This window comes from Mustela putorius, unplaced genomic scaffold (assembly GCF_011764305.1).
Source record: "Mustela putorius furo isolate JIRA1106 unplaced genomic scaffold, ASM1176430v1.1 tig00003932_pilon_pilon_pilon:0A:0A, whole genome shotgun sequence".
In the NCBI taxonomy this organism is placed as follows: Eukaryota; Metazoa; Chordata; class Mammalia; order Carnivora; family Mustelidae; genus Mustela; species Mustela putorius.
In genome coordinates this window covers 7,616,964-7,629,830 of record NW_025422077.1, presented here as the reverse complement: position 1 = coordinate 7,629,830, position 12,867 = coordinate 7,616,964, and the positions used below count along the sequence as shown (strand labels likewise).

The 12,867-nt window shown below is 47.9% G+C and overlaps 1 protein-coding gene across 6 annotated transcripts in view; it reads left to right on the top strand.

Moving 5' to 3' along the window:
• The window catches only part of ACSL1 (acyl-CoA synthetase long chain family member 1), a 69,258-nt gene extending 59,336 nt beyond the window's left edge, over positions 1-9,922 (top strand). For all 6 annotated transcript variants that reach the window (XM_045069462.1, XM_004757728.3, XM_004757727.3 and 3 more), the window contains 9 exons: positions 278-412; positions 1,366-1,461; positions 2,126-2,198; positions 3,860-3,948; positions 4,914-5,030; positions 6,164-6,307; positions 7,611-7,712; positions 7,820-7,891; positions 8,253-9,922. In XM_045069462.1, coding sequence (XP_044925397.1) covers positions 278-412; positions 1,366-1,461; positions 2,126-2,198; positions 3,860-3,948; positions 4,914-5,030; positions 6,164-6,307; positions 7,611-7,712; positions 7,820-7,891; positions 8,253-8,393 — 969 coding nt within the window. In that variant the 3' untranslated portion in view covers positions 8,394-9,922. The remainder of the gene's footprint in view (positions 1-277; positions 413-1,365; positions 1,462-2,125; positions 2,199-3,859; positions 3,949-4,913; positions 5,031-6,163; positions 6,308-7,610; positions 7,713-7,819; positions 7,892-8,252) is intronic.
• The last annotated feature ends 2,945 nt before the right edge of the window (positions 9,923-12,867 follow it).

Below are 12,867 nucleotides of genomic sequence, written 5' to 3'. Positions count from 1 at the left end.
TGGCCATTATGCATAATGATGCAATGAACATTTTCATTTCTCTTGGGCACTTACCTAGGAGCAGAATTGCTGGGCCCCGTGGTACTTCTGGGTTTAACCATTTAAGGAACTACTGGTCTGTTCTCCAGAGCAACCGTGCCATATTACACTCCCTGCCCCCCAGCATAGGCTGAGGGCTCCAGTTTCTCCACATCTTCACCAACACTTGTTATTATCTGACTTTTCGATTCGAGCCATCCCCATCATTTTGTAACTCTCTTTTTCCTTGACCCGTCAGATTTTTGGGCAGGCAAACACCACGCTGAAACGGTGGCTGCTGGACTTCGCCTCCAAGAGGAAAGAAGCAGAGCTCCGCAGTGGCATCATTAGAAACAACAGCCTGTGGGACAGACTGATCTTTCACAAGATACAGGTGACACATTCACAGCTCTTGTCTGCCGGGGGAAACTCACTTGGCCTTTTGGAGTGTCTGTGAGGGCTCTTTCTTAAAGCGCGGTATGAAGCTGAGAGAGAGGAGCACGTTTTTAGTAAACCAGGCACATTTCTAAAAATTAAGGACAAAGCCGGTACTTAAACCTCAGTATCCCATGCAAACCTGAACAACATGGTAACATGGAGAGGCAGAAAAGGATTCAGGGTATTGGAGCCTTTCTAATTTTTTTATTTTTTATTTTTTATATTTTTTTACTGTAAGTCAATTAGTCAACATATAGAGTACATCGTTAGTTTCAGGTGTAGTGTTCAGTGATTTATCAGTGTAATTTTTTAAAAAAAGATTTATTTATTTGAGAGAAAGAGAGAAGGCGTGCAGGGGCAGAGGGAGAGGGAGAGAGAGAATCTCAAGCAGACTCCCTGCTGAGCACAGAGCCCGACGTGGGGCTCCATCTCACAACCCCGAGCTCATGACCTGAGCCGAAATCAAGAGTCAGGAACTTAACTGGCTGAATCACCCAGATGCACTCAGCCTTTCTAATTTTTTTATTTTGCTTTCCTTTTCTGCAACAAGTATGTTATGATTGACGTCATTTTATAGGCACGTGGGATTAAGAATATGGAATAATGATACCGTGTCCCCCAAAATGCCCCAGATGTGGTGGTTACCTCCAAGCCCACCACAGTCTTGTTCTAATTCCTTCAAAATACCTGCAGGTAGAGGTGTTGGCTTGTGTTGATAGAGAAGGGGGTAGCCTCAGGGGGCAACCATCTACGGCCAGGCCTTCCTCTTTCAAACACCCGAGAGTTCTCTGTGCGGCCTGCAGAGGAGCTGGTGGATCCGGGGACTAGGTTTCCAGAAGGGGTCTTTGAGGAACCCACCCGCGTGCAGCCATTGGCCCCTCACTGTCTCCCCTCTCTTTACCTTGCAAGTCGAGCCTGGGAGGAAAAGTCAGGCTGATGATCACAGGAGCTGCGCCGGTGTCCGCCACTGTGCTGACGTTTCTGAGAGCAGCGCTCGGCTGTCAGGTGAGGTGGGCGTCCCTTCTGCTCCTTATCTCCGGCTTTTGCCAGCCCAGGTCTCTCTTCTCCACAAAGGCATTCTTATAAGCCGGTGTCTTACTTTGGTTTGGAAGAGCACGTTATTCCCAGGTTGCTTGGAGACAGGAGTGTGTCTGTCTTGTCCCCTGGGCAGGAGGTAATGTGTCTTTGGCCACCACAGACTGGGGGAAGTACCAGCCAGGAAACTAGCCTTTCATCAGGCCTGAGGGGATGGGGATGGGTTGCAAGTGAGGACCTAACCTGCAAACCCTGGGGAGAACCTGCCTTGAAGGGCACCGGGAGGCAGCAGGGACCGGGTGACTAACGGGATAGGTGTGGGGCACAGCCATGAGCAGACAGAGCGAGTGCCTTCCTGGGCAGGTCATGTGCAGTGTGACCTGTCAGGCCATGTCAGTGTCCCCCTCACCTCTCTGCAGGAGGGCAAGTAGAAGATGACCGTGGACAGCGGCCAGGGTTTCGGATTTGGGGGGAGATTTTTGGGTGCCGTCGTAGTAGTTCTGAACAGATTTTTAAAAGAGACATGTTGCCACAGTTAGCCATCACTCAGGAGTGAGAAGAACGTCCTGATTTGTGCCTTTGCAGAACAGTGTGACTGTTCTCTTTACTAACGTTTTGTCTCTTGCTGGTCCAGTTTTATGAAGGCTACGGACAGACCGAGTGCACCGCCGGCTGCTGCCTGACTGTGCCTGGGGACTGGACAGCAGGTACGAGCCGTGGGACACTCCTTATGGGAATCTCGTTATTCCGATGGGAATTCTTGGAATTGGGTTTGTCCTTGGTCCCTTGACCAACGAAGTTCTGTGTCTCGGGTGATCAAGCCTTGGGGCAAATGGCCTTGTAAATCAGGGATCCTCGTGGAAAAGGGCTGCTGTGACAGAGCGCATGTGCTTGGAGGACCAGCCGGAAGGCAGGTGGTGGTAGAGATTCACCTAGAATCTGAAGCCAACAGCTGAGGGATGAAAGCCCTTTGCACCAGGTTCAGAACATTTGGCCTCACAGAGCTTTCCGGGAATGGATTTGGGTCAAATTATTTGCTGGTAAATTTGACTCAAGTTTACACTGGGTGCTGGGCTGGGGGTTGAGCCCACAGAGAGAAAGAAAGATGTCATTTCTCCCGAAAGGCATAAGGAGAGGCAGATACAGAAATTACCCAGTGGAGCAGTGGTCCTTGAGCATGTCGGTGGTTTCATCCCAGGAACATCCTTGGGGCCCAAGTCCTTGGGGCCCTCTGACAGGAAGTGATTGTTGGTGGAAAAGCACATAAACAGTGTATAGGAACTTACCCAGCCAGAATCCCACCCCAAGGCTGACCAGTGGTACATTCTACGCTCTGGTAGGCTAATGCTGCTGATGTGTTTGCTGTGGCATAAATGTGAGCACCGTCTGGGAACTTGGACTCTTGTGTCCAGACTGTAGGAGCACAATTCTGCTGGGACTCGTACTGACGGTCTCTGAACCTTCTTCGTGGTTTAATTCTTAACCACTGGTTCCTTACCAGACTAGAGAACCTGGAACAGCGATCTCTTTACACAGACATTATTAAAACATAGAAGGAATTATTTGTGTTGCTCTTAAAGCCCGTCTCATTTCTATTGTTTGTTTGGAAAAAGTCAACCCAGTCCTAGCAACTTCTGGCAGGAGAGTTAACTGTGAGAATGAGATTTTTATTTTTTAAGGTTTTACTTATTTATTTGAGAGAGAGAAAGAGATGGAGAGAGCATGAGCGAGGAAGAGAGGGAGGAGCAGGGAGCCGGATGCGGGGCTTCATCCCAGGACCCCAGGATCATGGCCTGAGCCGAGGGCAGATGCCCAACCGACTGAGCCCCCCAGCCCCCCCGCCATCCTGTCTTAATAAACTTAAATCTAAAACGTGTTCCCCTGTACTTAAGGAAGTGAAGACCATCTTGGTCAGAACCAGGTGACGTCGAGAGAGTAATCCAGTCGCCAAAGCTGTGTGTTTTCTCCTCTCAGAGGAAGTAGGGAGTAGAGAAGTCTGAGTGAGGGAGACGGGGCAGTCCGTGAGCACAGGCCGTCAGATCATAGGAACCTGGTAAAGGTTTCGGAACGCCTGCTTCCAGGAATTTGTAGAAACCCTCACAGTCCACAGCCGGAGTACTTCTACTCTGAAAAAATAACTTGGGGCCTCAAACTGGGGAAAGGTCCTAAGAGACTTATGAATGTTTGTCTCTATTCTGGAAATACACTGTCTGTGCTCATTTACCGGGGAGACGGATTGTCGTCGCTGCAGACAGACATTTACACCAGCTGTTCTCCTCCTGAGCGGGCCTGTTGGCCAGAAAAGTCATTTGGCTTAAAGATAGTAGGAGTCCTCCTGGGAATGATCATTCTTTTATTTACCACGCAGGCCATGTTGGCGCCCCAATGCCTTGCAACCTTATAAAACTCGTGGACGTGGAAGAGATGAACTACTTGGCTTCCAAGGGCGAGGGCGAGGTGAGTGGCCCCCCCAGCCCACCCCTCGCAAGTCATTCACCCACACTGCCATTCCCCCGATAGTTCGGCCGCTTGCCGGCAGTGTCACGTAAGGCCACCGAGCTTGATGTTCTTGGTGATCCTGGATCAAATAGGCTTCTCTTTGAAGGTACCCTTATGTGGGAGGGTACCATGCATGTCTCTTCCGCCAGACACCGCAGGGACTTGGGCTCGAGACCGTGCAAAGTCTCCTGTGCCCGAAGGCCTGGAGCATAGTTTCTGACAACTCATGGCCCTGGAGGCCTATTAGTGAGCCACTGGCTAGTGGAAGGAAAGCCTGATGACTTCAGAGTGATTTCCTCCTCTTGGGGGCTTTGAGCCGGAACCTCAGGCAGTCATCAGCCCTATAGCTTGACTGTGACTGATGTCGTTAGGGTAAGGGGACCAGAGGCATTGGATGAACCTCCAGGGTCCCAGTGTGGTTCCCTGCTAGCTCCCTCTGGATCATGGAATTCGGGGCTTCTCACTAAAGGTTGAGATATGTAACACACACACACACACACACACACACACACACACACACATTTTCTCCATAGAATACCCCTCCCGTAAATGCTCTTAACAGATCACCTTTGTCCCCCACAGTTCTCTCAAGATGTCACTGACATACACGCTGTATGCGTTGAGAGTAAACGTCATAATGATTTACGTCCATCAGTGGTGGAGTGATTACTCCCCACAATAAGTCTCCTTCATAGTCCATCATCTCACAGAGATACAAGGAAAATCATTTTTTTTTCCCCTTGTGTTGAGAACTCTGAAGATCTCATCTCTTAGCTGTTGAATACAGTCACAAGTCTGTGTGGGCGGAGGGCACTGGGCTGTACATTCAGTCTCCGATGCCTACCTGAGTCCTAACCGGAACTTTCGGCCCCCGCCCTCCACTTCCGCCCAACCACCCTCGCTCCCGATCTTTCTCTCTTCAGGTGTGTGTGAAAGGGCCAAATGTATTTAAAGGCTACCTGAAGGACCCAGCAAAAACAGCAGAAGTTCTGGACAAAGATGGCTGGTTACACACGGGGGACATTGGAAAGTGGCTTCCGGTAAGCTCTCCCCTCCCCCGTGCGCAGATACTTTTCTTCTGCCCATGGCTGTTGTGCGACCTCACGTTCCCCTTCCCTGCAGAGGCGGGTAGCAGGGAGGCTCTTCCATCTCCTGCAGGGAACAGCTTTATACTCCTAGCGTGCCTGGGTGGGTTTTTCACTTGAAATGTAGCGAGTATGTTTGGTTTTGATGCGTGACATCAATTCTGATGGCTGCTTCCCATTCGAAATCCAGAGAGAACGGTGTATGGCTTTTTCTGTATCAGTGCTGGGCCTCCACGTGAAGGCCTTAGTTCCAGAAGGTACAGGGTACATTGTGGTCAATGGCCAGGAAGGAGGTGTGGTGGGCAAGAAGTTGCGAGTGTGTGTGTTTCTTAGGCTTGCCCTCCCCTTAAAAAGAGGTAAGTGTCCCACAGGTTAGGCCAACGTCTTTGAATGTAGTCTCAGAATTATTACTGTAGACAAATGCCGGGGTCCGTCAAAGGAAGGAAAAGAGCTTTAAGAAACCACAACCGTGGGTTTGACCAGTTTGGCTGGCCGGGACCAGTTCGGAATTGCTTCTTCTAAGTTGTCCCCGTGTTGAACTGCTATTACAGAAGTGGCGTACGCCAGTTTTATCATTGCATGATTTTATCATTGCATTGTCCCATTCTTGTAGATTTAAGGTGCATGAGACTCCCGGAAATTTTTACGGATTTGAAAAATGCTCCCCCTCCCCACCCAGCTAATTCAGACTTCAGAATACCAAGGTGCTCCGAAATACATTAAGTCCCTTCTTTCAAGTTCAAGAGGGATTAAGCGTCAGTCCAGTTCTGGCTTGGGCTCTTGGGAACACATTTCATCATCACCTTGACCTCAGTCTTCTTCTTGGGGACGTGGTGCGGGACCAATGTGCCAGAACCAGAGAAACTTCCCTGCAGCCGACTTTTGGAACCACAGGAAGGCCCCCAGGGGTGGGTTTTGACAACCAGAGGGGACACGGTGGCATTTGGCATGTCCGGTGCAGGGGTTGTATCCTTCCCACAGTCCCAGCGTAGGCCTGATGGACCTGCCCCAGGGCCCAGGAGTGAGCCCCCCCCGCCCCTCCCACCCACCCCCTGACAGCACCCCCCTCCCCACCCTCTCGTATACAGAACGGTACCTTGAAGATCATCGACAGGAAAAAGCACATATTCAAACTGGCACAGGGAGAATACATAGCACCTGAGAAGATCGAGAACATCTACGTGCGGAGTGAGCCTGTCGCTCAGGTGTTTGTCCACGGAGAAAGCTTGCAGGTACGCGCGTTCAGGGCTGTGAGCCGAGTCGCACGGGCGTGGCCGGGGCCTCAAACTCCGGGCATTTGCAGGGCAGTGGAAGGTCTGTAGTGAGGACTGAATTGCCTTTCTCGTGTGACGTGCTAGAACATTATCGGGGTTTGCTGCTTGGCATTTCTCATCCAAAAAATTTTTTCTCTTTAAATCCCATATTTTTATTTCACCTAGAGTGTTCTGGCATACCAAGGGCAGCTGGATAAGGATACTAGGGGGTGCGTAAAATATGCTTCTAAATTTAAACTATGAAAGGAAATATTGATGGGTTGATTATAAGAAAGTTTAGAATTTTCAACATATTAAACCCATCGTATTTGTGCTGTGTCTCCAAAATCGTGTGTGTGAGCAGTGGGGGTTGTGAGCCAGTAAATACGTATAGTTGAAAACCAAGGTCAATATCGTAACGGAACGTCTCATTGCCAAAACATCAAGTAGATGGTGTCAGGGAAAAGAAAAGGGCCTGGTCCCCTGAAAGCTAATCTTTTTATGAATCTTGAGACTTTTAAATAGTTGTTGAAGAATATTATCTTGTAAGGAATGCACCTGTTTTTCTTTGAGAATATACCTGTTTTTCTTTGCCCTAGAATCTTTTTTTTTTTTTTAAGATTTTATTCATTTGACAGAGAGAGAGTGCAAGAAGGGGGAGCAGCAGGCAGAGGGAGAGAGAGAAGCAGATTCCCCACTGAGCAGGGAGCCCGATGCGGGACTCGATCCCAGGACCCTGGGACCATGACCTGAGCTGAAGGCAGAGGCTTAACCCACTGAACCACCCAGGCATCTCCCTTTGACCTATAATCTTAACATACCGTCGACTTTTATTTGCTTTTATTGTTACTAAATTGTAAAAAATGCGGTGTTGGAGATCTAAAAAAATGAATCTATATAAATTTTTTTCTCTCTTTTTTAAGTTACTTGATGTCTATGGTCTCACTGCTTATTTGACCCTGTTTTATTAAACTGTATACATGCACACACACACGCGCGCACGTGCTTGCGCACAAAAGTAAAAAATTAGGGTTTCGTTAGATTTTGATTCCCAGGGGTCCTTTTTAAGATATTTAATTGAAAAATTTCTGATGCCATCTGTATTTTAGAGCTGGGAGCTCTTAACCTGGGCGCAGTAGACTCCTGGGGCTGATAATATGTTCTGAAGGGAGGGTCTGTAACTTCCGTCAGATCGTCCCAGGTTTCATGCAGAATGACAAAGAATTGTTATTTCAGAACATCTGGATCAAGCCACCTAATAACTCACTTGTCTGTGTTAAAGGCATTTCTCATAGCAATTGTGGTACCAGATGCTGAGACATTACGTCCCTGGGCCCAAAAGAAAGGATTCGCAGGTTCCTTTGAAGAACTGTGCCGGAACAAGGTAAGGCTCGGGAGTTGGGCGGTCGGCTTCCTCGGACCTTGGCTTGGCACAGGGCGTGCCTTCAGAGATGCCAACACAGCAAGCTTGTCGTTTTCTCACCTTCCTAGGATGTCAAAAAAGCCATCCTGGAGGACATGGTGAGGCTTGGGAAGGATTCTGGCCTGAAGCCATTTGAACAGGTAAGATTGGCGTCATGGAGCCTGCACCCCTACAAAACCCATCTCTGACCTGAGGATTTTGTATGAATAAGTATGGAGCACAAGAGGACCTCAAGAAACCCACGAGGAATGACAAAGGGCAAGCTTTGGCCCAGGGAGGGATTTCTATAACCAAGGGCAGGCATGCTCTTTCCCCGGAGGTCAGGATCCAAGCCTGGGGCCTGTCCTGGGAGCAGCTCCTGCCCCGTGTTGAGCGAGCCGCTGGCCTGAGGCCCAGGAGGGACTGGACGGCCACAGGGTGTCCATCCTTTCCGACCAACGTGCTTTAAGGCCTGGGTTCCGTCGGCCCTAGGTTTGCTTTAATGGCCTCATTTATTTGCAGGTCAAAGGCATTAGTCTTCACCCTGAACTGTTTTCCATCGACAACGGCCTCCTGACCCCAACGATGAAGGCAAAACGGCCCGAACTTCGGAATTATTTTAGGTCACAGATAGATGAACTTTATTCCACCATCAAAGTTTAATGCGAGGACGAAGCCGCCCACCTCCGCCGTCTCCTGGAGCTGCGGGCCTTCACGGCGGTCATCTTGACTAGAGCGCGCATAGGAAAGGGAGCGCCCATGTTTGACTTGTGCATTCGGGGTTCTCGTCATAGGAACATTAGAGGAAACGGAACACTGCCTTACAGTCACCTCCTGTTGCAGACCGTGTTTATGGTGATACACAATTTCCTAAATGAGCCTTAAAATTGTCAAGGGGAAACTATCCATGGGCTAAGTTATTTGAGACTTCCTCGGTATTAAAAAAAAAAAAAAAAAAAAGACGGGTGAAAACTTTTGTCTCCCTGTTTTTCTAACTAAGGGGTTAGGACTTTGCTATTTCCGAGATGTCTGCTACTTGCTGCAAATCCTGCAGGTGTTCTGCTGCTCTGCAAAGTACAGTGCACTGGAGGGAAGCTGTCCCTTAAAAGCAAGGACTGTCCCAGCTGGAGGACGTCACAAGTGGACCAGAGATTCTTTCTTAACCCCTGCCTCACACGCGCCCGACCCAGTCTCAGAGCGGCCGTGCTTCTCCACGGTCCCTCTGATCCCGGAGGACCAGAAGGTTCCCGGCGAAGGAGAGAACAGATCCCGCTCAGACCAGCACAGGCGCCGGGTCTCCGATGAGCGGCTGCTCACCTGAGCGAACGGCTTCCGGTGCCCACAAGCGCAGAATGTTCTCAGACCCTCTTCTCCAGACCCGATTCCCTCCCCGCTCACCGATCGCTTCCCAGGGGTTATTAAAAAATCTGCCTCAGACTCTGCAGTGAAGACAAGCATTTCAAGAAGGAAATAATTACCTGGATCGACCATGCTCAACTGTGACGCCTAGTGAACTGTCCCCCTTGATCTCCGCCGAAACAGTCATTCTTTGTGATGGCCGACGGATTTTTAATGTGGTTTTCATATCAAAAGATTGTGTTGTGATTAAGTGGTTTTCCCCACCCCCGGATCAATTCTCAGGCAGGGCATGTCTTTAAGCCTATTAAGGGAGTAGGTACGCTTGGGCACTTACCGAAATGGACAGTGAGAATGAAGGCTCTTACAGTGCTACCTGATTTTTATGAAATGTGTTCGACAAGCCAAAATTCTAGCGTGTAGAAATCTGGAAAACTCATTTTCTGGGATTCACTTCTCAAGGGATTTTTTTTGTTTTGTTCTTTTAAAAGTTAATTTGGAAGTTAGCTGCATTTCACTTTGCTGCAAGTCTTTGCCACGTGTGACCGAATGAGGTTTGTCCTGTACACACTGAAAGCAGCTGGTTTGGGGTTTGTGAGAGTCTGTGTCTTACCTGAGCACGACAGGGTTGGCACTGAAGGGTTGTCACCGTAGTAACACTATTGGGTAGCCTAACTTCATCCGTGTGTTCTTCATTGCACAAAAAGTCAATAATTTGTCACCTTGGGGTTTTGAATGTTTGCTTTTAAGTGTTGGCTATTTCTATGTTTTATAAACCAAAACAGAATTTCCAAAAAACAATGAAGGAAACCAAAATAAATATTTCTGCATTTCAAGGGAGTGAAGGCTTCTCTTTTCCTGTCAGGGCGCGGGCTTGGGTGCGCGCAGGCACCGAGCGGGAAGGACCCTGGGCCACAGACCCGTCCTCCCGCGGCTTCCCTGACACCCCCATAGGGTGACCCGGAACCTCAGGGTTCTCTGGCAACTGCCCTGCTACATTGCACGGAAGAGAACCATGGTGTGCATAATACGAATATTCTTGGAAATGCAAATTCTTTGCCGGGAAGCTCTGTTTCCGGAGACATTGGCTGTAGTTGGTGGTTCTGTGGGGGATTTAATTCTGTGTATTTTAGTAGTTCTCTTACTAAGCACTGTTCTAGAAGATGTCTCAATTGCAGCAGCCAACCTGTTCTCTCTCCTTTTCCTCTGGTCTCCACGCTACGCTATCATCGTCAAGATTTCCTCTCCTCTAGGTGTTCGCCAGTCAGTCCCGGTTTCTTAGGTAGTCTGCGGTGTTGAAATCTGCCTCCCTCCCCTAAATCTCCTGTTTGGTGTGGAGATGTTCGGTTTCTTTCCTCTAAAACTTAAGGCCTGTTCACATATCTCTGGTGAGCCATTCTGCCTTTCATTTGAGTTAATAATTGTCTCCTCTTCTCTCCCTCTTCCCCTGAGCTGAGGGAAGTGTGATGTCTTCCCACTGGGCACAACCTTTCTTTTCCCTCCCTTAGTGCCCAACACAGCCTGCAAACCAGTAGACGTTCATTTAATCTCCTGTGAACAAATGCTTGCAATTTTGAACAAAGCTTCTCCTGGGATGAGGTTGAGGTTCATGCTGGGTTTTATCCTTTTTTTAAAAAAAAGTGGTGAAACACACATAACAGGTATCATCTTAATTACTTTTTTTTAAGATTTTATTTGTTGATGTGAGAGAGAGAGCATGAGTGAGGGGCGGGGGGCAGATGGAGGGGAAGAAGCAGACTCCCCGCTGAGCAGGGAGCCCCACGCGGGACCTGATCGCAGGACCCTGATATCATGACCCAAGCCAAGGGCAGATGCTTAATTGACGGAGACACCCAGGCGCCCCTCATCTTAATTATTTTTTAAGAACCCAGTTTGGAGGCATTAAGTGCATGCATGTTGATGTCCAACCATCAGCCCCTTCTGTCCACAGAACACTTTATCCTGTGAATGGAAAACTCTGCTCATTAACCACTAACTTCCATTCCCTGCCCCCCCCCCCAGCCCCTGGCAACCACTGTTATCCTCACTGTCTCTGTGAATTCCCTTGCAGGTAAATCCTACAGTGTGTGTGTCTTTCGGACTGGTTATCTCCCTTACCGTGTCCATCCATGGCTTAGCACGGGTCAGAATTTTCCTTCCTTTTTATTTTGTTTCATTTTTGTTTATTTTTTATTATGATCGTAAATTTTATTTAGTGCCAGGGCAATTTATTGTGCCAAGAGCATATTTCCTTCATGATAAATTCAAAGTAGTAACCTCTGGCCTCTTTGAAGGACCATAGATAGATACTCTTTGTTACACTCCTACTAATTCCCTTTGATCTTTTATTATGTTCAGTTAGCCACTATGCAGTACATCCTTAGTGTTTGAGGTAGTGTTCAACGATTCATTAGCTGCATGTAACACCCAGTGCTCATCACAATACCTGTCCTCTGTCATGACCGTCACCCAATTTCCTTCCTTTTAAAGGCTCAATAGTAGTCCGTGGTAGGCACAGCCCGCATTCTCTTTATCTGTTCTTATGGGGATGGGCACTCAAGTGGTTCATACCCTTTAGCTATTGAGAATAATACTATTGGGGTGCCTGGGTGGCTCAGTGGGTTAAAGCCTCTGCCTTCAGCTCAGGTGATGGTCCCAGGGTCCTGGGATCGAGCCCCCCACATCGGGCTCTCTGCTCAGCAGGGAGTCTGCTTCCTCCTCTCTCTGACTGCCTCTCTGTCTACTTGTAATCTCTGTCTGTCAAATAAATAAATAAAATCTTAAAAAAATAATAATGCTATTGAGATTAATACTATTAATACTGTTAATACTATTAGAAATCACTAATTACTGATAATACTAATAAAGACTAATTACTAATACTAATAAATACTACTTAATAGTAATTAGTATTAGTACCATTAATAGTTACCACTATTAATACCATTAATATTAATAGTGGTAACTATTAATGGTACTAATACTAATTACTATTAATACTATTGAGATTAATAATAGCTATTGAGAATAACTGAGCATGGGCGTACAGATACCTGTTTTAGTCCCTGCTTTCAATTCTTTTGGGTGTGTACCTGGAAATGGAATTGCTGGGTCATATATATATGGTAATTCCATGCTTCATTTGTTGAGGAGTCGCCATCCTGTTGGCCCCAGTGGCTGCACCATTGGACATCCTCACGAGCAGAGTACCAGGGTTCCTATTCCTCCACATCCTGTCTATAAACGTCCTCTCTGGTTGGTTTCTGTGTTTGTGTTAATACAAATCCTAATGGGCGTGAAGTGTTATCTCAGGGTGGTTTTGCTCGGCATTTCTGTAATGATTAGTAAGGGCGAACATCTTTTCCTGGCCTTACTGGTCATCTGTATATCTTCTTTAGAGAAGTGTCTCTTCAAGCCCTTTGCCTATTTTTACAAATTGGGTTGATTGTGCATTTTATGGAGCTCTAGGAGTTCTTTATATATTCTGGATACTAATCCCCAAACAATGTCTTTCAAGTCTTAACTTCCATGGTGCACTGTTTGGGGTCCGAGCCCTGTTCAACAGCAAGAGAGAACCAGTGGCACTCTTCCCACTAATCAGAGCCCAGTGGTCTGTGTCTCAAACCCAGCTGGAACAGAAGACCATGGCTGCCTTGGAATGAGACAATCTTCTCTTCTGTCCAGAACTCCTGTGCGTTAAGCTTGTCTTAGGGACAGCCAGGGAGCGGGTGTCTCCCCACTGACAAGGGGCGAGGAGGCGTGAGCAGGGTAGCACTGAAAC